This window comes from Phragmites australis, chromosome 16, assembly GCF_958298935.1.
Source record: "Phragmites australis chromosome 16, lpPhrAust1.1, whole genome shotgun sequence".
NCBI lineage: Eukaryota > Viridiplantae > Streptophyta > Magnoliopsida > Poales > Poaceae > Phragmites > Phragmites australis.
Window position 1 is genome coordinate 21328643 of NC_084936.1, and position 27236 is coordinate 21355878.

Below are 27236 nucleotides of genomic sequence, written 5' to 3' on the forward strand. Positions count from 1 at the left end.
GGAAATACCACCTTGAAGACTCAGGCAGCTGATCTTATTAAGAAGAGCATGACTTATTCATGTCGATACTCTGTACATATAATAAACCTCGATAGGGTATCAGCAATTCAGCACATAATGATACTACTTCCAATTTTACAAATGCTATGCTACCTCCCAGAATAAAAAGGAGGATAGCAGAAGATTGCACAAGTCTGCCAACACCGTACATCTCTTGGGTGGGAGAAGCGGACAATTGAGAGAAGAAATGTAGTGTAACTTATATCGATACAGCAGAGTCGGAATTAACACGATTTAGACGAACAGTGCCAAGAATGTACTCAGGCAGCTCTTTCTCTTCCTTTGCCTGCAAATGTAAAGCTGTTAGCACGTTTCATGTCGTTGAAAATGCACAGCAAAATTAAGGTTACTGCCTTGCTGAATTCACAAAGCCTCGCTTAGTATAACTGCTATACAGAAACTATGTCCGGATTATGAAATAGTTATCTAGATATTTGAAAGTAATATAATCCGAGAGGGTTACAATCAGAGGCTCTAAAGAGAGATTAAGTGAGATTGGAAGCCAGCAATATGAAGCCTAGTCGAATAGAAGCAAAAACAACATATTGAGATTGTCCACCGCAAATTCAAACCACGATTAGATTCATACTTAGCTTCAGGTTTTAGAACACGGGGGAACTCATCGAGATCCTTAAGGTTAGATCTAGACATAGTCCCATTATAATTATCTTTTACTAAGACCAATCAAGATAGAACAGGACGTATAGCAGTTATCTAGTGAAAGTATGAGCTCACCAAGCATATTAATATTGATACTTCTTACACACGGATATAGGTACAAGATGAGATGATTACTCTTCAGTATGCTCCTTTCAAGCTTCAGTTAATTAATTTCTTCACGAAGATACAAAATACAGCTCAGCACATGTTCTATCTCTTCAAACTCAGTGTAGTTGCTCTCTCCCGAGTTTGAAGGGGTGTTAGATATATATTGCTATGTGTAATATCCTCAAGAGTTCTTTGTATATTTTACATGTACATATATATACTAGGCCAAAACCTCCAAGAATACAAGTATGAAAAGAGATGGGGAACGATCAAATCTAACATGAAAGGGGTTTGTAAAGAGAGAGTTGAAGGAATGAAATATCCCAAAAAACTATCCATGGATAGAAGCATATAAAAGTTAGCAATCTACATACCATAACCATAACTTATACATCAGTCTCCTTATACTGTTATTACTTTTACTATTTTTTACTATTAATAGTACCTTTATTATTATTATTACTATTATTGTTTCTTGTCATCTTTTTAGTTAGATCTTATAAGTTTTATCTCTAACCTATCCCAATTTTCTAGAACAAAGACTTTGTTATTGTTGTAGTATTAATTATCAAATCCTCATCACCCACTTAGACAACTTTTCATTTGACCAAGAAATGGAATCCCCTTAGCCCCCCCCCCCCCCCAACCCCACCCCACTTGGTCCACCCGGATTGAACCTGACACAAGATTGAGTTTGTGCACATATCAAATAGTCTTGTGCACATGATATTTCCTTGAAATATAAAGGTGCATAATTGTTGTTTCAGATCTGACTTCTACAGTAGTACCTCGATGAGAATAGCAAGATCAACGACAATGCTTGTGACATAGCCCAATACTAGACCAATAATACTCCGTGCAACCGACGAAGAACCAATGTCAACATCTATCTGCAAAGAAAAATTCGTTTATAAGGACACTGGAAGTTGTTCGAACTTAGCATTTTTTTAATAAAATTATAGCATGGGAAAAAGGGGAGAGATCTAAAGACACATGCAAATTCATTCAAAATTTGTCATATGAAAGATTCTTCTGCAGTTTGAGATTGAAATATGAAATTTGCCACCAAGCACAGTTCTTCCCTGTGCTAAAACTGGTATTTGGAGCTTTTAGATTAGATTAGACACTGTTTTGTACTGTATTACCTCCAGAAAGTTATCCTGGCGAAGATAATTGCATGTTACTGCTTTGCCCAGAAGGCAAGCTTTCGTTCCAACTGCACGCTTTACCATCCAATAACCCTGAGATCACTTCGTACATGAGTTCACATGAACAAATAATCACGTGCATGGTAATATGATACATCAGCAACGCATACCTCAACAATACTTGGTATAAGTTTAAATCTGGCATCTCGGAATGCATCAGTTCCATCAATGAATCTACCCAACAAAGAATCTTTGTTCACAGCCCTCTCTGCTGCGTAATACATAACCAAATTATAATTTGGTTTCGCTGGAACCTGCATGTTTGTCCCAAAATAGTCAATATATTGTATGTATATCATGGCCAATTGGCCATCCACAGAAAAAAGGATGATAGGTACCCTCTAATGAAATATGACATGATGGCTAAGCACAAAACCGAATTATAAATTAGATAATACAACAAATTCACAACAGCACGTACCTGCAAATTTATAACCAATATGAAAGGAATCTTCTTTGCAGCTTCTGACTGTAATGTAAATATCAGAAAAGTCAGGCATCTAGCAGCATGCATGTTATGTCACAGAGTAGAGCACTACAGACAAGTCCATCTTGGGTCTGCATGTAAGTACACAGCAAGGAAGCCCCTTCTAACCTATTACCTATGCATGAATGCTGATTGTACCATCTGATGTGTGTTAGCATAGGGTTTCCATTCTCTTGCTTCAAACTAGTAATTGCATGTTGCATCCATAGGTTCACACACGTGTGATGAAGCTTACAATGATGTTGAAGGTCTAATCTTATCTAACTTCATTGCATAATTATACAATCTTATGTGTATTAGCATAGGGTTTCCATTCTCTCGTTTCAAACTAGTCACTGCATTCATAAATTCAGGGTGATGAAGCTCACAATGACGTTGAAGGTCTGATCTTATCAAACATCATCGACAAAGAAGAAAGAATATCATTAAGACGATCAACAAAATCAACAGTCGATAGACCAATCTGCTATTTCCAGTTTATCACAAAAGATAATGTTAAGCTAATGCTAAACATTTTTACTATATTAGCTTAATGTTAAGCTCAAATCCCTCCAGAAAAAGAAGCTTCCGACAATGAAGGTAACTTGTAAGATCTATAAGCTGTAAACCAGATGAATGATTCATGATTGATAGCTAAGGTTACAGTTGAATCTTACAAGCTGCTACTCAAAAAGATGAATTAGAAGCTTAGAGGGCGTTTGCTGAATCTTACATCCAATACACCATCCAAATTTGCATATCAGTTAAACCAAAGTTGACATGATCACAATGTCACATGAAGACAGAAAAAAAAAATGCTTTACACATTGCTAGAAAGGGAATGTCTACGCACAGAAAATTGTATTTTTTCATAGCTGAAGTTACAATGTAAACTATACTTGATATATGTATAGCTGTATACAGATTATGGCTATTAAGATTACAATATTAGACATTGTTTTACTGCAGAAGACACTGAAGCTTGATATACTCGTATTTATTGTTTCAAGTAGAATATGGAAAACTAAGGTAATAATAAAACTCAATTTTTAACACTGCATATATTCTAAGAGCAGCAAGCTGATGCCATTGCTATGAGATATTGGTAATGCGCATTAAACTACCTTACCTGTACAAGGCTTTTGGGATGTAAAGCAACTGCATCAAAGCGCTCATTAACCTTGAACCAATCGACCGCAATTAGCTTTAGAAGTGGACCCCCTCCAACAACCTGTTTTAACACCACGAGATATCACAACATAGGGAGAAACAAAGATGAAGATTGTATTAACTTCTAGTCAATATAAAACTAGACAGCAGATGCAGGTGAAGCTTCCACATTATAGCAGCATAGATAAATAAAGGTTCACAACAGGCAATCCAATAAGTCGCTATGCTGACACCTAAAATCTTTACTGGTTGGACTACAAGTCAGTTTGCTTTGACCACTCCACCTATTAATGCTTCAGCATGCTCAAAATATATTGACTAACGAACCAAGAATAAGAGTAGACAACATCTGCTGACATCTCTTTTCTTTTTTTTTTTTGGGAGGGCGAACATAAGAGAGCACCCTTGTGGAGAAATAAATGAGGCAGTGTCAACTTTATTTTTATCAATTACTGCATGGAAATTGTAATACCCCCTCCTACCTTGGTGTAATCTGTTAAGTAAGTTTTCCCTCTTATCATAAACTTCTCTCCACCAGGTGCACTCCAAGAATTTGGGTCATTTTCGTTTTTCGCTCGTCGAAGGGTGCTGTGGAAATGGCTTGGATCAATAGTTACACGAGCAGAATTTGTAACCAATTCGCTGCTCTCAACCAAAGCTGTAGGACAAATTAAACAGGACTTAGGATTGAGTGGGAGACGAAATAGTTTCATTAAATGGCTGAAATAGAAAAACAAGCAACGTTGAAAAGAATAGAAAAAGAACTAACATATTAGCATATATTACAAAAGGAACTCTGGATTTGAGGACATATATGTACAAATATAGTGAATTTTATCTACCTCGTATCTACTACACCAGTACTTAGTGCATTTCAGCAGAGAAAAAAGAAAAAGAAAAAGAATGCACCAACATAAGCACCAACCAATGTTCTCTTTCCATTAAAATAAAAGAGAACAACAATATGCCGCCTATTTTGACGCATCATTCCAGTGCAAACTGAAGGATAGTTTACTGTTGCCTTGTAATATTTTCCTTAGTTTACCCCAGAAGTTATGTGATCCGTTTTATTTGATTATCATTATAATCTACAAAATATTATTCTTTTCTACATCATGTTCATACGATTCTTAGATGCATCATCATTGTTTCATCATCTTCATGGGTGTAATCATATGTGCTTTGATACTCTGGTTGGCTTACTTAAAAAAAAAAATTTGTAAGTCAGCTGAACATGTTGTTTTCTGGTATATCACTGGCACATTTCGTCTATATAACCACACTGACGCTGTGCTTCCACTAGAAACTATTTAAAGCATTGGTCAGTGTCTTTGTCTGTACGTGGGTATGCATATATCTGTATGTGCATGTACACCTACATACACAGGTACATGCTGCTTGTCTGTGTTGGTACACCAACTTGTGTGTCTAACTGTTCATTTTCGGGTTTGCGAAGTTTATGTTGTTAACGGTATAATAGTCAACAGTATTATGGTAATCGCCTAGTCTACCATTGAATACAAGTTGCTATTCCTAACATATGTTGAACGGCTGAATTCATACATGCTTGTCAACATACTATTCAACAGAGCTAGAAAAGTAGAAATATTGCATGGTTATCATTGACCTTTAGTTGGTTTCAAAGCTAAACTGGCAATAGCCCATGACACATTCTTCAACTTCACTTTTCCAGCCTGCACAGAAATTTGAAAAGAAAATTGTGTCTCCATTTACTGCTGAACATAATATTACCATGCGGGTTCCGCAGTCCTGATTTCTAACTATAAACTCACCTTTGGAGTTGTAACATCATCATCATCTTCATCATCATCACTATCCTCATCTTCAAAGGATTCGCCTCTAACAAGTGCATCATAAAATTCATCACTAGGTTCAGAATCTTTGAGTTCACTATGGATGATTAAAGGATCCCATGCTTTTGATTTCACTACTGTTGAAGGCAAATCAGATGTCAAGGCTGGATTTGCTGCAAAATACTCTCTTAGACCTGACCATATTGAAAAACAAGGACTTCATTGCATTATCCAAATTGGCGATACGATGTTTCCTGCAATAAAAGCAAACCAGACAAACCTGCCACTTGGTTTAGCAAAGCAAAAGGAATACTTTTCTCAAAATTTGAGGAGTGCCTTCTCTTCCATCTGCCCCAAAAACTCTGAGAAATTTCCAACATACGAGTAACAATACACTTTGGAGTTGATGATCCTGATGTGGTCAACCTCCTTATTTCCCATGCTGATGCTGAAAGAAAAGTTACAATTAACACATTCCAAGGTAATGTGAAATGCTATTGGAAAATTTTTAATGTGAGAAGCAGTAAGAGTTGTTCGTTCTAAAAAGAGAAGCAATAAGAATTAGTCATTTATGAACAGCTAGGAGAAGAGTTGATAATCCATGTTGATTACAGCAGATGCATTTTTTATTTCATCTAGTAATATGCGACTACTACTATGTCATCTGTGCACCCACGTCCATTTACAGCAGACCTGTTTAATAATCCATTTCACATCTAGGCTCCTTTTTCATAATAGAACTAAAGTGGACGGCCTGTTCAATAAATCAAGGGAATGTTTGGATACCACATTCTGTGAAAACCAGATTTCATAAAATTGGTTTTAGCCTAACAACCACTAAAACTATGTTTGGATACTCCAACTAACTTCATCTAAAACAAGTTCTCCGTTAACCCAGAAAAGTGAGTTTTAGCAAAAACGCGTTTCGTGATTTTTCATAAAATCAGCTTATGCTATCTTCATTGCAGGCGTCCAACAAACTATAGCGATTATTCCTCAGCCAAAGTGCATCCTTTGTTTTGGCCTCCCAGCAATGGCGCACATAAATTAACTATTGGCCCATTAATTTGCTGCTTGGATGCTTCTGTGCATGATCTAAGATATATTAACAAGGTACTAACATATTTAGATTGGAGAGAAGGCCATTGACCACCGCCGGCGGCCGGTTGTCATATCATTGACCCTCGTCCTTGACGCCTTTGGAACCCCTTCATCTCTCGACAAGTTGCGCTAGACCACATATCCTCATCTTCCATGAACACAACAACAAGGAGGTGGCCCTGGGTTCACTGGCAGAGCTATAGGTGATGGCCTCGTCCAAGCAACACAAATCTTCACAATGTTGGCTGTTAGATAAATGGTTATCCTTTCCTGCCTTGCATAGTGCTGATCGCCTGCCTTGTATTATGTCTGACTAGTTGCCTTGTATAACACTTGATTATTTGGCTTTTATGGCGCCCTATACATGTGTATATATATAGTAATATAACAAGTGATATTTGTTAGATAAATATATTGCTCTGTGTAATATCCCCAGACTATAAGAAGTTTCCTGCATCTTGTCACATGCACATGTGTATATATACTAGCTTAGAGCTTTCAAGGAATACAAGTTGTCATTTCTAACATGGTATTAGAGCTTGGGTTTTTCTTGGACGCGCAACTCGTCCTGATCTAAAAGTCGTCTCCTCCGTTGGCTCACCCCCCCCCCCCTCTCACCTCCCCATGCCCCTGCGGTGAGCTCTCCTGGTGCTGGATCTGCTTGATTTGGATCTACTCACGTGAAATCAAGGTTCGCCTCCTCGTTCCGCTCGCCTAAAATCGAGGTTCGACACTCTGCCTGGCATCTCCCATCCGCCCGACGTCTCTTGTCCACCTGGTGTGCTCCTCCCGATCTAGCACTGCCGCGCTTCTCGCCACCAGCCTGTTGCCGTCGGTCGGGCTACTCCATTTCACCGTCAGCCGAGCTGTATCGATCACGAGCTCAGCAACACCATTCTGAGCATGAACTCTAGGGCAAGAGAATTGAGATAACGTACCCTGTTCAGCAAGAAAGGAATGAAAATGAACAAAAAAATCGCCAGCAGAATCGACCCAAAAACGCGAATAAGAGTGTCAAACTGAGTGTGAATCATAATGGCAAAACGCTTATATATAGATATAACATCTCGCTACAAGAAGATTTAAAATAAATCTAAGTGTGGCGAGAGAAATCAACTATAAAAATAATATAGTATCTAGGACCTCCTTTCAAAACGAAGGGAGCCGAGCTCCATATATCTAAGTGAACAATATCAAAAGGACGTAGAGACCAGTCACAGGGCACGGGGTTGAAGGCGCGTTCCGCGACACCGGGACATCGACCTAATTCGAGGGTCAAGGTCGAACAGGGTCGACGTCCTGATTTGGGATGGTACATGCTCCGGAGCCGCTCCCCTCTACTACAGAACGATTTCCAAGCGACTAGGCGAGGACGAAGGCTTACCTGATGCAGGCGAGAAGACGCTGCAAACGGGGGCCGCAGACGAGTAGAGGGGTGACGGATTCGAACTAACCTAGCCCTTGCATCATCGCCGTGGATCTGCATCATTGCGCCGCTGTCGCCCGTCATGTGCAGTCTTCACGCTGCCCGTCCATCATGCGCCCGTCTTCGATCGCCGCCCATTTCTTGCTCCTCTTAGGTAGGGTTAGGAGGAGGCGGAGGCGATGAGTTGGGGAGTGGCAGTGACGGGGTGCGCAGGGGCTGTTTTGGGGATTGGATATGGTGGTTGTGGGCTTGTGGTTGTGTTCAGAGATTAGTAGCAATAGGGATTACGTGTGCTGATTTTTTGATCAGACAGTGTGCTCTTGCGTCGCGTACTATGCAATCGGACGGTGCATACTAGTGACATGGCTCAGCAAGCGGCGGCGAACACCACGGTGTTTAATAGTGTAGATATAGATGTGATAGTGTAGATACACCGTGTCAAAATGTTCATTTTTGTACCCACATCAAATTTAGTTTTGCAAAATACCAACATCATCGATTTTGTCTCGAGGTCATCGACCCAGAATCCTTGGGGTCATGTCCCGCGTCACGAATTATCCCTGAAGAAGTATACCCCCTTCGTTCCCTACTTTTTCTCAACTGTCGGCCCGCGTCCCGTGACCCCGTTCCTCGACCTGGATTTCTTATGATTATGGTTGAGACACTGACTCGCTATGAGGATAAGGAAGTTGAATATGTTTACCAAGGTTACAATCATGATAATCTAAGGACTCATCTCCTTGAGACTGCTCGTGTGCTTATGCTTGCCTCTTCTGTTCCACCTCATTTTTGGGCTGAGGCGATCTCCACTGCCACGTACTTGGTTAATATCTAACCCTCCTCTACCCTCAAAGGTGGGATTTATTTTTTAGCGTCTACGTGGACGCCTTCCTGATTACTCTCTGTCTTTTTAGCTGTGTTTGTTACGTTCTTCTTGCTCCTCGTGAACATATCAAACAGACCACTCAATCTGTTGAGTGCCTTTCTTGGCTATAGTGCTGAGCATAAGGGTTAGTGTTATGACTTTGTTGATCGCCGGATGCGTATTTCTCGGGATGTTACTTTTGATAAGTCTTGTCCCTTCTATCCTCGTACCTCTCCGTCCACTCTTTCAGCTTCCTTAGTCGAGCCACTATCTTTTCTCACTTTTCCTATTACACCTATAATTGTTTCCTCTTCTCTTCCCCAGGCACCGTTGGCGTCTCCTCCTGTTGTGGCTTCTTTGGTGTCTTCCACGCCTTTAGCCTCTTGCTCACATGCTCTTCCTTCTTCTGGTCTTGTTGAGCCTTTTCCTTTCCACTACACTCGCCATTCTCGTGCTACCTCCCATCCTGCTGTGCCGCTTTCTTATGAGTTTTTTTTCTTCTGGTGATTCAGTTCCTTCTCTCTCTCCTCGCTGCTCTCTTTGTGATCGCCATTCGATTCGTCCTCCTGACCGATTTAGCTTTGCTGGTGATGTTCCTGCCGAGCCATCTTCTTACCATGATGCTATTGCTATTTAGGAATTATAGCATGCAATGGCACCGACATGTGAGATCTTGTTCCTCTTACAGCACATGTTCACCCTATTACGTGCAAGTGGGTCTGTAAGGTTAAGACTCGCTCTGATGGTTCTCTTAAGCCTTGTCGCCCGTGGTTTCTAGCAGGAGCAGTCTTGACTATGATGAGACATTTGCTCCGGTGGCCCACATCACCATTGTGCACACTATTCTTGTTGTTGCATCTGTGCGTCATTGGTCTCTATCTCCCAGTTTGATATCAAGAATGTCTTTCTTAATAGTGAGTTATGTGAGGAGGTCTACATGCACCTACTGCCAGGATATTCTGTTCCTGAGGGTATGGTTTGTCGTCTCCGTCGCTCTCACTATGGCCTAAAGCAAGCCCCTCGGGCTTTGGTTTGAACACTTTTCTTCTGTGATCATTTCTGCTGGTTTTTCTGCTAGTGCTCATGACCTTACGCTCTTTGTTCACACTTTCTTTCGTAGTTGGACTATTTTTCTCTTGTATGTTGATGATATAATCATTACAGGAGATGATTCTAAATATATTGCCTTTGTGAAGGTTCGTCTCAATGAACAATTTCTTATGTCCGATCTTTGTCCTCTTCACTACTTTTTTTGGGGTTGAGATTTCTTCTACTTCTGAGGGTTTCTTTCTATCCCAAGAGAAGTATATTCAAGATCTTCTTCATCATGCTTCTCTCACTGATGAGCGCACTGTTGAGACACACTGTTGAGACTCCCGTAGACCTTAATCTTCAGCAAGTCCACTGATGGTGAGCCTCTTGCAGATCCTACTCGCTACTGTCATCTAGTTGAGTCTTGTTTACCTTGGTGTCAATCGTTCTGACATTTCTCATGCAATGCACATCATCAGTCAGTTCGTTTCTGCTCCCACTCAACTTCACTATAGTCATCTTCTGCATGTTTTGCGCTATCTTCGTGAGATTCTCTCTCATCGTCTCTTTTTTCCATGCTCTAGCTCTTTACAGCTTCATACTTATTCTGATGCTACTTGAGCTAGTGATCCTTCTGATCGCCGGTCTATTTTCACCTATTGTGTTTTTCTTGGTGGTTCTCATTGTTTTGAAGACTAAAAAGCAAATCGCAATTTCTCGTTTTAGTACAGAGGCTGAGTTGCGAGCTATGATATTGTTGACAGCGGAGCTCAGTTGGTTATGATAGTTACTTGAGGATTTTGGTGTTTCTTCTCCTGCGTTTACTTCTCTTTACTCAGACAGTACACGTGCTATCAGTATTGCTCAAGATCCGGTGAAGCATGAGCTCACCAAGCATATTGGTGTTGATACTTCTTACATATGGACACAGGTACAAGATGAGATGATTGTTCTTTAGTATGTTTCTTCCGAGCTTTAGTTGATTGATTTCTTCATGAAGACACAGAGTACATCTCAGTACATGTTATATCTCTCTAAACTCAGCGTAGTTGTTCCCCCATGAGTTTGAGGGGGGTGTTAGATACATATATTACTCTATGTAATATCCCCAGGCTATAAGGAGTTTCTTACGTATTGTCACTTGTACATGTGTATATGTACTGGCCTAGGGCCTCTAGAGAATATAAGTTGCTATATCTAACAAAACTCATAACATAGTATCAAGAGCCTAAGCTAGGTGTTGGGGGAGTGGTACCATGTTGGCCCCCATTCGTTGACTTCGATTTTGTCTCCTGTTTTATGGAATCTGACAATCTGTTAGTTCCGCAGAAGTGAGAGATCTCTTCACCCCTGTTTTCTTTAGTTTTTAGTTTTTTCATGATTTATTTATCACATTTTACCATGATGTTAATACTTTATAATGATGCAGCACCCTCAGTCCTCATTTTCTCGATCTGCAGTTTATGTGTGTGCACTCTGCAGTATGGTTTGCTTGATCTGTGCTGATTTGGAACAGGACTGACATGATCAATGGAATCTACTATCTTGCTGGATATTTCATGTGTGCAATTCCGAATCTTCAGCTAGTTACTCACTGGTAAATATGTATCTTATGTTTCAAAAGTAACTCATTAGTATTTTCTGCATTGTGTGTGTTCTTGTTCTTGATCCTCTGGAAGTTACATAAACAAAAAACTAGCAGCAAAAGAAGTCGCGCTTAGGCCTTAGCTTAACAAATGACTACTGCCCAGTAGATGGGAGCTTGGGAGCATGTGTCACGAGTCATGTGCAAAACAAAAGGAGTGTGATCTGTTGGTTAGGTAGAGGAGAAAGTAGATCTGGGCAAAATAAAGACATAATAGGCCCTTGTGGCAATGAACAGCTAACCATGCAGTAATCATAGAAGATTTGAAGCAGGTCCCTCCCACAGGTCTCATGATGCAAGACCCAACGGGCCCCCACCGGGTTCGGGTGTGGGGGTACATTTCGACCCGATTAGTGATTCAGATGCGGGTCGGGTTTTGATTTTCAGGTTTTATGGCGGGCGGGATTTGGCTAAACCTGCATCCGACCCAACCTGTTGCCATCCCTATATTCTGATGCTACTTGGGCCAGTGATTGTTCCGATCGCCAGTCACTCTGCCTATTACGTTTTTATTAGTGGTTCCCTCGTTGCTAAGAAGACTAAGAAGTAGACTGCAATTTCTCGCTCAAGTACAGAGGCTGAGTTGCATGCTATTACACTTTTGACAGTAGAGGTCACTTGGCTAAGTTGGCTACTAAAGAATTTTGGTCTCTCTATTTCTGCGCCGACTCCGCTTTTGTCTGACAATATAGGTGCTATTAGCATTGTGCACAATCCGGTGAAGCATGAACTAAGCACATTAGTATTGATGCCTCTTATACGCATGCACAGGTTTAGGATTAGGTGATTGCTCTATAGTATGTGCCTTTGAAGCTTAAGTTAGTATAGTTTCTAGAGTTCAGCATAGTTTCTACCTCTCCAACTCAGTGTTGTTGACCCATCATGAGTTTGAGGGTGCGTCAGATATATGGTTATCCTTCCTTGCCTTGTATAGTGTTAATTGCCTACCTCGTATTACGCCTGATTAGTTGCCTTGTATAGCATTTGATTATCTTTCTTTTATGGCGCCCTGATATAGGCCTAGAGCCTCATAGTAATATAACAAGTGCTATTTATAACACTGACATGCCGATGCTGCAGAACACGCAACGCTGTTCCTCACAACTCGCGCTGCCACCAGCATATAAACTCACTACGTCGACGTTGTAGTTCCTCCCATCATCCATTCATGAAGGCAAGGTGTGCGTCGATGACAGTAGGTATACTTTAACTCACCCAAACGGTATCTTAGTTAAATATGTTATAGGCTCGTCCCACCCAAACAAAGAACTATATAAACATGGTGTAACAAACTAATTAACCTAAAATTGGTTTTTCTCAAATTCCTAGGAAAACTTGTTTTATTAAAACTAGCTTTTATTTATGAGGTCCAAACAACCATTAAGTACGGAAAGCAGGCATCATCAGCTTTGTAAATTTTATGCATTGGCCTGGTTCTTCGAAATACTTCCAGCAAGATGCAACATCTGGTATCTGGGCATAAAGGTTCTAGAGAAGGGGAAGGTTTGGTGGGAGGAGAGGACAAACAAAAAGGGCTATCGACATTGTACTTTTTCAAAAGATTACATCTGAAAAGGAAATTAGAAGCCTTTCTTTCTACCTCTGTTCTATGAAAGCACATAAACCATGGCATTACGTCATTAACCTGGCTAGCTAATGCTATTGCAAACGCTGGCACTAGGCTGCGGCAGCTCAGATGGGAATGCCTCACAATCACAGCAGTAAGGGCTGACGACAGTGACTGCTCGCTGTTGGTGACATCAGGGTGGTGAGAGAAGGAGATGAGGGGAGGTAGATATGGACACAACCGTCGAGGCCGAACAGCCTGCAAACCTGTCACTTGATCATGCAGACTCACTGCAGATCACATCGCACAGAAGCATTGATGGCGCAGTGTGCACTGGTGAGGACAGCCCACAATGGTGGAGGAGCATGTGCACAAATCAAGAAGGGGCTGACACTAAAGAAGAATGAATTGCATAAGAAGGAGGTGACTGTATTGAGTTGAAACGCTTGCAACCCCCCAAGGACTGGTGCGATGGCCTGAGGAAAAGGAGAGAAGGCATGATGGTCATATTAATTCCCCAGTTTGACAAATAAGATCAACCTTACGTACCTAGATTCTGCAACTAATTGGCCCAAACCACTCCAAATCGTAGTTACTCACTACAACTTACAAAACAAGTAGGGTAACATGGTCAAAAGGTAAACCACTAAAATGTTTCCTGAAGAAATACACCATGATTTAGCAAGTCTCATAAGTAGTCCAAGGAAAATAAGGAATCCGTGAGACAATTTGAAGGGGAAAAAATTATATAGTTTACAATAAAAAAAATAATGTCACCATCAAAGAACAACATTCAGGTGGCAATTAGCTAACGTCATACTGTAGGTATATCAAAACAACACTAATATGCAAGGTTTGTTTATTGTAACTTACAAAACAATTAAAACAAATTAATTAAGAACTTGCTGTGACCAAACTTTTCTGAACATGCCCTATAAGTCATTGCAAAGCAAGCTGAAAGCTAAGGTGCAAACTTTTCCAAGCATGGTCTCAGACTTAGTAGGAACAAAACCGAGTATATGAGGTCCGATTTCGGTGCTACTAGGCATGAGGGAGAAGATGTTAGTCTCGGTGGAGAGGTGGTTTCCAAGAATGATAACTTTCGATACTTGAGATCTATACTACAGAGGGATGGTTATATCGATGAAGATTTTAGTTAGAGAATCAAAGCCAGAGGATGAAATGGCGTCAAGCTTCTGTCATCCTCTGTGACAAGAGGATGCTACAAAAGCTGAAAGGTAAATTTTATAGGACGGTGATTCGACCCGTGATGTGGTATGACGCCGAATGCTGCCAACTAAAAGGCGACATGTCCAGCAGTTAAGTATATCAGAGATGCATATGTTATGATAGTAGCGCCAATTGAAGAAAAGCTTGTACAACATCGGTTGAGATGGTTTAGACATATCCAACGGAGGCCTCCAGAGTCACTCGTGCATAGCGGGATACTAAGACGCGCTGATAATGTGAAGAGAGGCAGGGTCAACCAAACCTAACGTAGAATATCCCCAAAAAACTATCTATGGATAGATGCTTGTGAAAGTTAGCAATCTACATGCCAGAACCATAATTTATGCATCAGATTCCGTGTACTGCTATTTTTCTACTTTTTTACTATTACTAATACCTTTATTATTGTTGTTGTTTTCTCATCATCTTTTTAGTTGAATATTGTAGGTTTCATCTCTAGCCTACCACAACTTGCTTGGGACAAAGACTTTGTTGTTGTTGTTTTTGGTCTTAGACTAAGAATGCAACAAAATTAAACACGGAAAATCAATCTTACGGTTGATTTTTGTACGGTCATAACCATGCCTTGGAGGTTTTTCCTTGTGACCAGCAGGACTCTGCAAAATGGCTGCATAAGAGAAAAGCATACATAACCAACTCAACTCTGGACATAGATACAACATGACTGATATGCACAACTATTGTGTACAGTACATCTTTTACAGTTCAAAGTACTTCTTATTTGCATTCTATCCATAAGGAGTAGCTACTATCATATAACTAGAAGGTTTTAGTAAAAGCTTTTGTATGACATACCGACACAGAATTACAGAAACAGAAGGCAAAGTAACTACCAGGTAGTGCTGAAAGAATAAAAGGGAAAGAGTCCCATTTTCAACCATCAACTGTGCCCTGAGTCTGAATTCAATTCGCAACTCCAAAATCACCTCAAACACAACCCTAAACTATTAAAACCATTTAAGACAACCCTTACTCATGCTAGTGCCATTTTGCCCGGACGTGGCTGCCCCCACCCCATCTTCTCTTCTATGTGTTTTGAAAGGATGAAGATACTTCGAGGATGACGTGGATGTTGGATGCCAGTCAGCCAAAACAAAAGTGGTTTAGGGTGAAGGGAGGGTATTTTTAACGGTTTTGTGAGCTCAAGGTTCTAAGGGGATGGTTTTGGCGTTGAGGTTGACTTTTGGACTCCGATCATAGTTGAAAGTTGAAAAATAGACTTTTTCTTTAGAGAAAAACAGGATACCAGTCAGTTGCTATACACAAAGGCAGGTCCATGATGGTTAGCCCAGTTATGTGTTTGGAAGACAGCAAGAGTCAAGAGTTAAAGTCACTTAAACTTGGTTACAAACAAAGTACATCAAGTAGGAGTCATTTTCACTCATTATCCCATGTAAAAATGTTATATCACGTATTCCTAAAAAAACTGGAGGATTTTTTTGTCAACTTATCTCAAATTAAAATTAACAACTCATTACTCATGTAAGAATATAGTGCCATAATATTCATCAGAAAGCATGGGAACCTTTGACATCAACTGATATCATCTGGAAATTAGTCAACTAATTATGATGTAAGCATTACAATTTGAATTTTAAAGGCTGTCCTCATAGCTCATGTTTCAATCTAGGTGAACATAATAATAAAATGTTTCAGGACAATACATCAGTTTAGGAGTATCAAAGACGAGCATTCGAAATTCAGAACATGTTACAATAAGACTGATACAGTAATAAAGATCAAGTTACTTACTGTATGTTCCATCTTGTCCATGAAACCATTGTCTGGAAAAAACAAAATCCTTCTTTGCTTTCCACCTGAGAACAATATCCATACTTAAAGCAGAATATTTTTTCACAAAATACTCGATTGGGATTTATAGCAACTCTTGGCTAACAAATCGAAGCATACATGTTTAGAAATAAGCAACATGCTTCTTCACAAAGATGAAGGATGGTCAGAAAAAACATAAAATATACCTTGCTAGTTGCTACTATCAAGATTTGCCCAAATCCCAAAAGATGGCAACTTGACCATGTTCAGAAAATTTTCAAATGTTTTACACTTACGTGTCATTGGCATCAAAAGCAGACATATAGGTAACGGTAACTGTTTTACAATTGCATCAGAATCATATATTGAGGGGATAATGCACAAGGTATTAGGAAGGTACCAATTTAAATATTTGGGTTCATAGGTCCCATAAACCACATCGTAGTATCCATCAACTGTTTCCACCAACTCTAAATCAGCTGTCAACATATCCCACCTGCATTGTTGAAAAACCTCAGTAAAGCTAGTTGTCAATATATAATAGCGATACATTGTTCATTTCTTCCATCCACAAGGAACAAAAAAGTTAACATATGTCTCAACATAAGATGTCAATCAACTCCTAGCTTACTCGTATCGCTTATGCTTATCAAGACTGAGAACCACTTCAAACACAGTATCAGGGTTTGCACTAACCACTCCAACAGACTTCAGAAGTATTCCCCTTCCACCCTGCGAAAAAAAAGGAACAGTATTACACATCCCCCCCCCCCCCACCCCAACAAAAAAAAGAACATGTTGGAATGTAAGATCGGACAACATCTCGAAAGAGTAAACACAAGACATGCATTCAGAAGCAATGATTTTTCTGGCTGTGTATAGATGGATCCTAAGCAGTTAATGCATCACTTCAGGCATTTCATTCATTGATGCACTGAGCTGTGTTGTTATAATTTGTACTAGAGATCTGTGTTTTATCTAGGGAAAAAAATGTCTTAATTGGTACAGCTGTTAAAAACAAGTCTGGACAAATGGGCTACTGATATGGAAATGGTGCAATGTTATCTGACCACATAACCATGACTGCTAAAAACTTAGACATGTAGCAGCCAATTTATGAGGCATATTTGTTTAAGGAAAAAGTCCAAATTACTCCCCTGAACTATTCCTGGTGTCTAGATAACCCCCTGAACTTTAAATACCTGATCACATAACCCTTGGAGTGGTTTGCAATAGCAGTTTGATGACGTGGCGGTGGTTTCACTGGGTTTTTTGCCACGTGGCAAGCAGGTCCACTTGTCAGTGACTAAACCTTTCAAATTGATTTTAATTAGATTTTTAATGGCCTTGGGCCCACTTGTCAGAGAGAAAGAGAGAGGGTTAGCCAACATGTGGGGTCCATCGGTGTCTCCATCCCACTCTTCTTCCTCCCCGTGCCTAGGGCGCATGAGCGGGGCGCCGCGCCTTCGGGTGGGTGGCGCCGGCGGCCCTCCGGCGACTAATAGGCCCAACCGAGGCACGCACCAGCACCGCCTCGGTGTGGGGAGTGTTTCCCCCCATCGAGCGGGCTCGGATGCGATGCTAGCCATCCTAACCATGGCGGCTAGAGAGGGAGAAGAAGGGGGCGGCAAAGGCAGGGGTGCTACGGGACCCTAGAGTTCCTGCGGCTAGGGGGAGAAGAAAGAGGGGGACGGGCGGAGCTGTTAGCGCGGTGACTTACCACGGGGATGCACAATGGCAGAGAATGGGGTGGAGGTGGCGCGGCGGAAGCAGGGGAGAGGCGCACGATGTCGGGGCTCCGCGCTCCTTCCATGGCCTCGGTGTCGCGCGTAGCTTCGTGAACTCACATAGGGGGAGCAGAGGGAGGGGCGGCACTCGCTCGGGGAAGGGAGGAGAGGAGGGGAGGGGTAGGATGGAATGGCGGCCCCACTGGGCCGCACTGCCCTGGCTGAGCTAGGCTGGGCATCTCCTCCGGCGCCACTCGGCCGAGGCTACCGCTGCCCGCGCGTGCCGTCCCGCGCACCTCGTCACACCACGCCGCTCCTTCATGCCGCCGTGTCATCTCGCCAGGAGGAGCGCACAGCGAGGTGGAGACCGGCAGGAGACAAGCGGCAAGAGAGAGATGACATAGTAGCCACATGGCAAAAACAGGTGACGTGGGCTGCCACGACAGTGAAACACCACCACGTCATATAAACCGTTGTTGCAAACCACTCCAGGGGGTTATGTGCTTCGATATTCAAAGTTCGGGGGGTTTAAATAAATGATTTTAAAGTTCAGGGGGTTATTCAGACACTGGCTATAGTTAAGGGGAGTAATTTGGACGTTTTCCTTTGTTTAACGAAGATAACTCAACAAATAAACAAGGAAATGAATCAAGGAAAATGGTTCATCGGGTAAAGCTACAGTAACATTTTACATGTTTGACCTTAGGAAGCAAAAGAACTTTTCACCTTTGAGTTTGCAATATCTTCAAAGATTCTTACGCCTGTATAACAATGTAACAGATATGAGTAATTCAGATTAAGATAGGTTGGAAACAATTCAATATAACTAGACAGCTATCAAATTTGTAGGAATATGAATAATAGACACAAGGGTGATACACACTTCAGATTTCAGAAACACGCTATTAACCATTTTTATTTTTATTTTGGCAAAGCACATAAGTACATAACCTACCTTAAGGATTATTTATGCTGATACCTAACACAGGTAACATCAACAAATTAAAATATAAAGAACTTAACCCTCCCCTAAGAATAGTAAACTGTAGAACTGCCCGTATCAAATTATTTCATTTAAGAAGCATAATAGAGCTGAAGAAAGCCTCCCTATCTGACAGGTTGCCTTGTGAAATATAAGCATAGCAGCAAGACCACCTGACTAGTCTAAATGAGCTAATCTAAGTTTGCTAACATTGTTGCATACAACACATGCACCATGTTTCATCGATGAAGAAGACCCTATCCAGATGCGTATAGTGTTAGGAATAGCAACTTGTATTCCCTAGAGGCCCTAGGCTAGTATATATACACATGTATAGGTGACAATATGCAAGAAACCCCTTATAGCATGAGGATATTACACAGAGCTATATATCTAACATATAGCACCTTATCCAGAATTGCAAAATATGCATCGCACCTTATACATAACTGTTATGGCTGGAATATTAGCTTTATTAATCTGGATACCCTAGAACAGTGGCTAGAGGATGAGCATGATCTCCCTCCCAAGGAGGCTCTGATCAACAAGCTCTCTTCCTCCTTGCCTCTCCTCCCAATCCGGGTTACAGATAAATAGCCTTTGAGGCCAACTACTCCCCTAGAATTACTCCTCTTTCCTATTATTCCTCCCAGCCTTCCAAACTAAGCTCCATGCAGATAACTAAGGAAAGACTTAACAAACTTGCCACTAATTAGGCGTGGCTGTTAGCCACTTGGCGTTGTGGACGTCGGCGCTGGAGACGCCGGCTTGCTCTTCTTGCGGCGAGTATACGATTTGCCGATAAAAGCGTCCACAACACTACCCTCCTCCTGGAGAAACAGCTCGTCCTCGAGCTGGAAGTTGGGATGCGCCTCTTTGAAGGAGTCCAGGGCCTCCCAAGTCGCTTCAGCAGCTGGCCGGCCGACCCAGCGCACTAGCAGCTCCCAGCTGCCACGGTTGAGACGTGCGCGTGCTATGGACGCCGGTGTCGGTACCACACGGCCTCGTGACAGAGGTGGAAGAGGCACCAGTGCAGTTGGGGGAGTGCCGACAAACTGTTTGAGGAAGGCCACATGGAAGACGTCATGTATCTTCGCCTTGGGTGGCAGTTGGAGACAATAGGCCACCGGACCAATTCGCTCCACTACCTGATAGGGGCCATAGTAGCATGGTGAGAGTTTGCCGCTGGACTTGTTGGTGATGCCGGCGGCGGCGCGATGGTGCAGACGAAGCCACACCCAGTCACCGGCGGTGAATTGGATGTCGCGATGACCCACGTCATAGTTCAGCTTCATGTGGTCCTGGGCATGGAGCAGCCGCTCGCGGATCTCCGCCAGGAATGCGTCACGATCACTGAGCTGCTTGTCCAGGGCAGCGACGCGAGCCACGCCGGGCTGATAGCTCGCCATAGTTGGTGGTGCGCGGCCATAGACCACCTGAAAAGGGGTTGTTTGTAGCGCCGTCTGGTACGAGGTGTTGTAGCAGAACTCAGCCCAGGGCAGCCAACGCAGCCAGCTGCGTGGGCGGTCGCCAGCGAGACACCGGAGGTAGACGCCGAGCACCCTGTTCGTCACCTCGGATTGACCATCGGTCTGCGGATGGAATGCCGAGCTGAGACGGAGGTTCACCCCGGAGAGAGCGAAAAGCTCAGTCCAGAATGTGCTGGTGAAGACGGGGTCGCGGTCGCTGACGATCGAGCAGGGTATGCCGTGGAGCCGGACTATGTGGTCGAAGAAGACGCGCGCAACCGAGGTCGCCGTGTAGGGGTGTCCGAGGGCAACGAAGTGGCCGTATTTGGAGAAACGGTCCACCACGGTGAGCACCACTGATTTGCCGCCCACCTTGGGGAACCCCTCCACGAAGTCCATGGCAATGTCCGCCCAGACTGTGCTCGGAACTTCAAGCGGCTGGAGGAGCCCAGCTGGGTGGAGATGCTCGGTTTTGTTCTGCTGGCAGATCGCACACCCCTGAACAAAGTCTCGAACGAGCCGATTGGCGTGAGGGTTGTAGAAGGATGCCCGCAGCCGATGAAGTGTCTTCTGGACGCCTTCGTGCCCAGCGCCGTGGGCCGTGGCGAGGATCTGCGGCCACAGCGCCGAGGAATTGGGCACGTAGATGCGGCCACGGTGGAGGACGAAGCCGTCGACCACGGTCCAGGAAGCACCGGCAACACCTTGCTCCACTTCTGCGCGCTTGGCCAGAAGTTCAGGTAGGTGTTCAGCCTCACGCCGGAAATCCTCGAACAGGGCCAAGTCCGGTTGGGAGATGGCGCAGGTGGAGATGGCCGCAGCCTCCTCGTCCCGGCGCGATAGCGCGTCGGCGGCCGTGTTCAGACGCCCCGGCCGGAACTCCACCGTGAAGTCGTACCCGAAGAGGCGGCTCACCCACGTATGCTGCGGAATTGTGGACAGCCGCTGGTCGAGGAGGTACTTGAGGGCGAAGTGGTCCGTGCGCACGGTGAAGTAGCGCCCCCACAGGTAGGGACACCAGTGGCGCACCGCCTTGACCAGACCGATGAGCTCGCGCTCATAGGCTGCTAATTTGGCATGCTGCGGCGCGATGGCCTTGCTGAAGAAGGCGATGGGGCCGGCGCCCTGATGGAGGACGGCGCCGAACCCAGAGCCCGAGGCGTCACAGTCGATGGTGAACCCCTTGGAGAAGTCAGGAAGCTGCAGAGCAGGGCCGGACGTCAGGGCTGCCTTCAGCGCCATGAAGGCGTCCGAGGCTGCCGGGGACCAGCGGAAGGCGTCTTTCTTCAGGAGTGCTGTTAATGGAGCGGCTATCGCGCCGTAGTTGCTGATGAAACGGCGATAGTAGCCCGTGAGGCCGAGGAAGCCCTGCAGCGCCTTGAGAGACCGGGGTTGAGGCCATTGCTGGACGGCCTCCACCTTGGTCGGGTCCATGGCCACCCCATCCACGGATATAACGTGGCCTAAATACGCCACGCTGCGTTCGACGAAGGTGCACTTCGAGCGCTTGAGGACGAGTTTGTGGGCGCGAAGGGTGGTGAAGACCGCGCGCACGTCGCAGGTGTTCCGACCAGGACGAACTGTAAATCAAGATGTCGTCAAAGAAAATGAGTACCGAGCGGCGGAGGAAGGGCCGTAGGACCTCGTTCATCAATGCCTGGAACGTCGAGGGCGCGTTGGAGAGGCCAAAGGACATCACGACAAACTCGAAGTGTCCATGATGTGTGCGGAACGCCGTCTTGTCGATATCCGCTGGGTGCATGCGTACCTGATGGTACCCACTGCGCAGGTCCAGCTTGGTGAAGAAGGTGGCCCCCTTGAGCTCGTCGAGGAGCTCGTCGACGACCGGGATCGGGAAGACGTCGCGCACGGTTTTGGCGTTGAGAGCGCGGTAGTCAACGCAGAAACGCCAGGTCGCGTCCTTCTTGCGCACCAGGAGGACGGGAGAGGAGAATGCCGACGTGCTGGACCTGATGATGCCCTGGCGCAGCATATCGGCGCATTGTTTCTCGATCTCGTCCTTGAGCAGCTGCGGGTAGCGGTAGGGGCGCACCGCGATTGGTGGAGTACCTGGTAGCAGCGTGATGCGGTGGTCCAGGTGTCGTTGTGGTGGCAGGCCGGTCGGTTCCGCAAAGAGGTCAGAGAACTCCGCCAGGAGAAGCGACATCAAGTCCAGCCGCTCCATGGCGTTGCACTGAGGCGCGGTTGGAGCATCCAGGCCGCGCCACTTGACGTGGTGAGCGCCGCGCCAGAAAGCCATAGAATGGCGCTCAAAGTCCCAGAGTATGGGGCCGAGCGTCTTGAGCCACCGGCAGCCGAGAACCAGCTCGTAGTCGTCGAGGGGCAATACATAAAGGTCGATGAAGAACCGCTCCTCACCGATGGTCACGGACACCTGCTTGCAGACCCCGTCGGAGGGGACACGGTCGCCGTTGGCGACGCCCACGGTGAGGCCTGGACGCGGCTCCGGCTCAAGGCCGAGGCGGCGTGCTGTGGCGGACGCCACAAAGGAGTGGGTGGAGCCGGAATCCACCAGGGCACGCAGTTGCTCGGGGGCGATGGTGACTGGCAGGTGCATAGTGTCCGCCGTGGCAATGCCGGTGAGGGCGTGGAGGGAAATTTCACGGTGCCGGTGCGGCGCAGCTTCATAAGGGCGCCGAGGGAGTTGCTGCGCACCGGGGGGCCGAAACGGCGTTGCACCCGGTCGACAAACTCCGGCCAAGTGGGGGCGCCGCGATTCTGCTCTAGGCGATAGTACCAGTCCTGGGCTGCGCCTTCCATGTAGAAAGAGGCGAGCCACACCTTCTCGTCGTCCGGCGTGCGGTGGGTGCGGAAAAACTGCTCCGCCTTGTGGAGCCAGACCACCGGATCAGTGGTGCCGTCGTAGCGTGGGAAGCGCAGTTTGTGGGAGGTTTGGGCGGGTGGAGGCGGAGGATCGACGCTGATCGTCTCCTTGTTCTTGCCGCCATCAGAGCCGCTCGGTGCAATTTTCTCCGTCTGCAACCGATTGACTGCCACCGTCAAACGACTCTGGTCGCCCTTCATCGTTGCCATTTCGTCCTTGATGGAGGAGAGATCGGCGAAGAGCTTGTCCATCGTGGACTTGAAGTCCGCGGCGGTGATGGAGTCGCCCATGAACAGGTCGCAGAAGAGTGTCTCCGATACCAAAGATGTTATGGCTGGAATATTAGCTTTATTAATCTGGATACCCTAGAACAGTGGCTAGAGGATGAGCATGATCTCCCTCCCTAGGAGGTTCTGATCAACAAGCTCTCTTCCTCCTTGCCTCTCCTCCCAATCCGGGTTACAGATAAATAGCCTTTGAGGCCAACTACTCCCCTAGAATTACTCTTCTCTTTCCTATTATTCCTCCCAGCCTTCCAAACTAAGCTCCATGCAGATAACTAAGGAAAGACTTAACAAACTTGCCACTAATTAGGCGTGGCTGTTAGCCACTTGGCGTTGTGGACGCCGGCGCTGGAGACGCCGGCTTGCTCTTCTTGCGGCGAGTATACGATTTGCCGATAAAAGCGTCCACAACAATAACACATGCATCAAATGGTAAAATATGCATCGCACCTTATCCAGAAATAGAAAAACAGGAGCTTTCTTTATGGTTAAAATGATTAGTAGAAACTTTCTTTTTGAGAGTTCTTCAAAAACAAAAAGGATGTTTGAGGATCTTCAATTTTATACAAATTCTACAGAACTTGTGTTTGCTTTATTGTGCATGTTTCTCTTGCACTGCAAACTGTGCCAGATAAACAGTGTCTTACAAAAGCGCCAACTGGTCACGCTGATTGTGTGGTGAAGTGCAGGTGCACAACAGCAGCTTTTTGTAGGAAGTGAAAATAAAAATCATTTTTGTAGTTTCACCTAATGAAGATATATAGCTGGATAACCATCCAAAAGCATAATAATGCAAAGAGAACAATAAAGTACATACAGGCAGCAGAAACAATATGATTAAAAGAACAGGAATAGTATAAAGATACCATTAAATGTTCGAACATATCTCCATTCATGTGCTTCAGATGCATCTCCGGTATCACCTCCAAAGTTTGGGTTAACCATGTCATGGTTTTGAAGATCTGAAGACTGTCGAAGGAGCATTTCTGGCCCTGTAATAAAAATGTAAAAAAGAAATTTAGGTAAGAAAAAGATCTAACACATTTGGTGGTGACAACCGGAAAAATTGAAAGGGTGAGAGGATGATATAAAACCACAGAAAAGAATTTGTGAGACAGAGAGAAGGTTGTTGGCATAGGAGTATAGATTATTAGAAGTCAATTGTTTTGCTGGGGAGGTAGGTTTTTCTGTCTTTTTTCAGTTAGAGGTGTTTTAGAGAGGTTAAAGGAGGAGGTCAGAGGGAATGGTGTACCACTACTAACCAATTGATTTCTGCCTGTAATAAAGATAAGTTAATGTTGCAGCTTTAGAGTCTTACCTTTGCCAATTCGTACTAGTTTTCCCAAACCTTGTGCATACTTCCTCACCCGTGGTCGATGACCATCAAGATTAATCCTCCAAGTGTAAAACAGTTATATGATGTCAGGGTTTGACTTAAAAGAATAAGTTGCAAGTTCTAAAAGGATAATTAGTTATGATTCTTGTTAAGAAACTCCCATACTCATTTTCATTCTGCAATCTGTTCCAGCTAACCCCTCTCATCAGGTCATAGTCTGCCTAAAAAGGATGTGTTAAGTCAAGGGAACAGGAACAAATCAAATGTAGCAGGGATTTAGTGCGAACACCAGCAGCCGTAAATTTAATGATCTAAATCCATGTTAAATATTGCTGTATTTTTTTTTATTTGCATGCCTTTTGCTATTTTATGACCCTTCTCTAGAAGTAATAGTAGCTAACAAAAGAATAAGTAGCTTTATTGCATTGTTGTCACAATATGAATACTAACATTAATGGGAAACATAAAAACTATATACTTATTTCTGCTGAAGTGCCTTGAAGCTTGAACATTAGTATGACTCCACATGAAAGTTGGTCCAGATTGCACAAAGTTATAGAGGATGCATCCATAAACACACAAACCGCACCGAAATAATGTCAGATTATTTTTGACAATATTTGCTAAATACCTGTTGTTTGGCTTGCTCAAATGCTTCAATCCATTTCCGAGCATCGCCAGGAGCGGCACATGCTATCTATTAAAAAGAACGAAAGCAAGTACACATTTAGTTGCCATGTAGGAATGTTGTTTACAAATATGCAAGGATCATAAGCTGAGTACCTCTCCTTTCTTTGTTTGATCCAACCGATTGTACAACCTCATGACATAAACATCCTAGGTTTACAGAACACAAATCGGCTATTTGTTAGATGAGCAAATGAGATATTTTTTAATAAACCAAATAGGACCAAAAAGTCATTATATTGTCGCAAGGAAATTACTGAAATAGTGTTATGTTAGCTGAATTTGGGTTGCAATGTAAATAGGAACACATAGTAGTCAGTTCATTATGAATCAAAGGATTAGACAAAAGTTGGACCACTACCCCATCGTTGACCTTTCGGCGACCAAGCTCCTCCACCATAAGAGTGTGACTAACAGCACCCTTTCGGATAGGTTCCTAAAACAAAATGTTTACGAAGAAATAAGCCTTAAGAACTTTGGAACTAAAACGAAAAGGCAATTAGAGAGACACTTGTGCAAATGAGGAACCACTATGCGATGTAATCTCCAAATGTAGCTCTGCTCAGCAGCCCAGCTACCTAATGGTCATAAGAGAACACCAAACATAGCTCACTTTATGGACATCAATACAACCAAAGTACAAACCCAGAATATCCCTAAATGCAAATACCATGTTCTATAGCTCAGAAGACAAATGCAGGAGAACAAGCCTAACCTGTTGGGTTATGATGCCAAACTCCCACATTAACTTTTCATCCCTAAATTTCTTGTTTGTGAAAACCCCAAATGATCCTAAAGTGCCAGTTCAATAATTGAGCAAATACATACAGAGCCTGAACACACACAAACCAGACAGGTTTGTATCCAAAATCTAAGTGAAACAACACGTGCACCATATAATAGCAACATGATCAAAGCCAAAACTACAGCCCAGAACCTCGCCCAACTGCACACCTCTGTATTTCCTAGCAGATATGACCGTGAGGCTCCCAGCAAAATATATGGATGTCACATTTCCCTCATTAAATTCGCCTCTCTCGAACTTCAACAGATCCCGAACAGCAAGCATAAGGAAAAATCTCTGCCAACGTTCGCAATTATTACCTCTGCAAATCTCTGCATTATACTACTGGATCAAACCAAAACCTGCCAAATCCCGAACAGCAAGCATAAGGAATTCGAGCGTGCATATTTCCGTAATCTCATCTAAATCCAATATGTTAAAAACAAGCTAGACAACGACCGACGAGTCCCGTGAGGAAGCGCTTTCATCTAGCCCCCACACAAACCCCATAATTTTGACAAACTCCAGCGCGAAACCATCGGGAAGCAACGCAATCATCACACGCATTAGGACCGAAACTTAGCAAGCGAGAGCAGGAGGGGTGGTGGGAGGAACCAACGAGTCCCGGGTGGTCGTGCGGGTCGCGCTTGTACATGGCGACGGACTTGCCGCGGATGACGAGGAAACGGAGGTGGCAGTACTCGTGGCCGATGGAGTTGACGCCGAGGTGGTACACCCACCCGGAGTACTCCGCCGTGCTCTGCCCGCTCCCGCTGCCGCTGCTCCGGCTGCCGACCTCCGGCGATCCAGCCTCCGAGAGGTCCACCTCGGACAAATCTCCGGTGGCCGCCGCCGCCACCAACGGCTTCGCGGCCGTGGCCATCTCCTGCCTCGCACGTGGGGTTGGTTCCGATGGGGAAGGGTGGGGGAAAGTCAGTAGAGGGCAATGATTCTTTTTTTCCAGCTCTACGCTTCG

General features: G+C 44.2%; 1 protein-coding gene across 2 annotated transcripts; it reads right to left on the reverse strand.

Moving 5' to 3' along the window:
* On the reverse strand, window positions 1-27236 carry LOC133896280 (protein ENHANCED DISEASE RESISTANCE 2-like). 2 transcript variants are annotated; one of them, XM_062336854.1, is made up of 22 exons: window positions 26880-27236; window positions 25838-25912; window positions 25573-25626; window positions 25421-25486; window positions 24955-25010; window positions 24772-24848; window positions 24320-24445; window positions 18600-18634; window positions 16778-16878; window positions 16547-16642; window positions 16126-16190; window positions 14909-14980; window positions 5767-5934; window positions 5466-5680; window positions 5300-5366; window positions 4155-4330; window positions 3632-3733; window positions 2458-2505; window positions 2147-2290; window positions 1974-2069; window positions 1617-1718; window positions 1-346 (listed from the first exon to the last, which is right to left on the reverse strand). In XM_062336854.1, exons 1-22 carry the CDS (start codon window positions 27141-27143, stop codon window positions 260-262), a joined length of 2292 nt encoding a protein of 763 aa, XP_062192838.1. In that variant the 5' UTR covers window positions 27144-27236; the 3' UTR covers window positions 1-259. The 2 variants fall into 2 exon arrangements, with proteins under 2 accessions (XP_062192838.1, XP_062192839.1); XM_062336855.1 differs by lacking the exon at window positions 26880-27236 and adding an exon at window positions 26192-26855.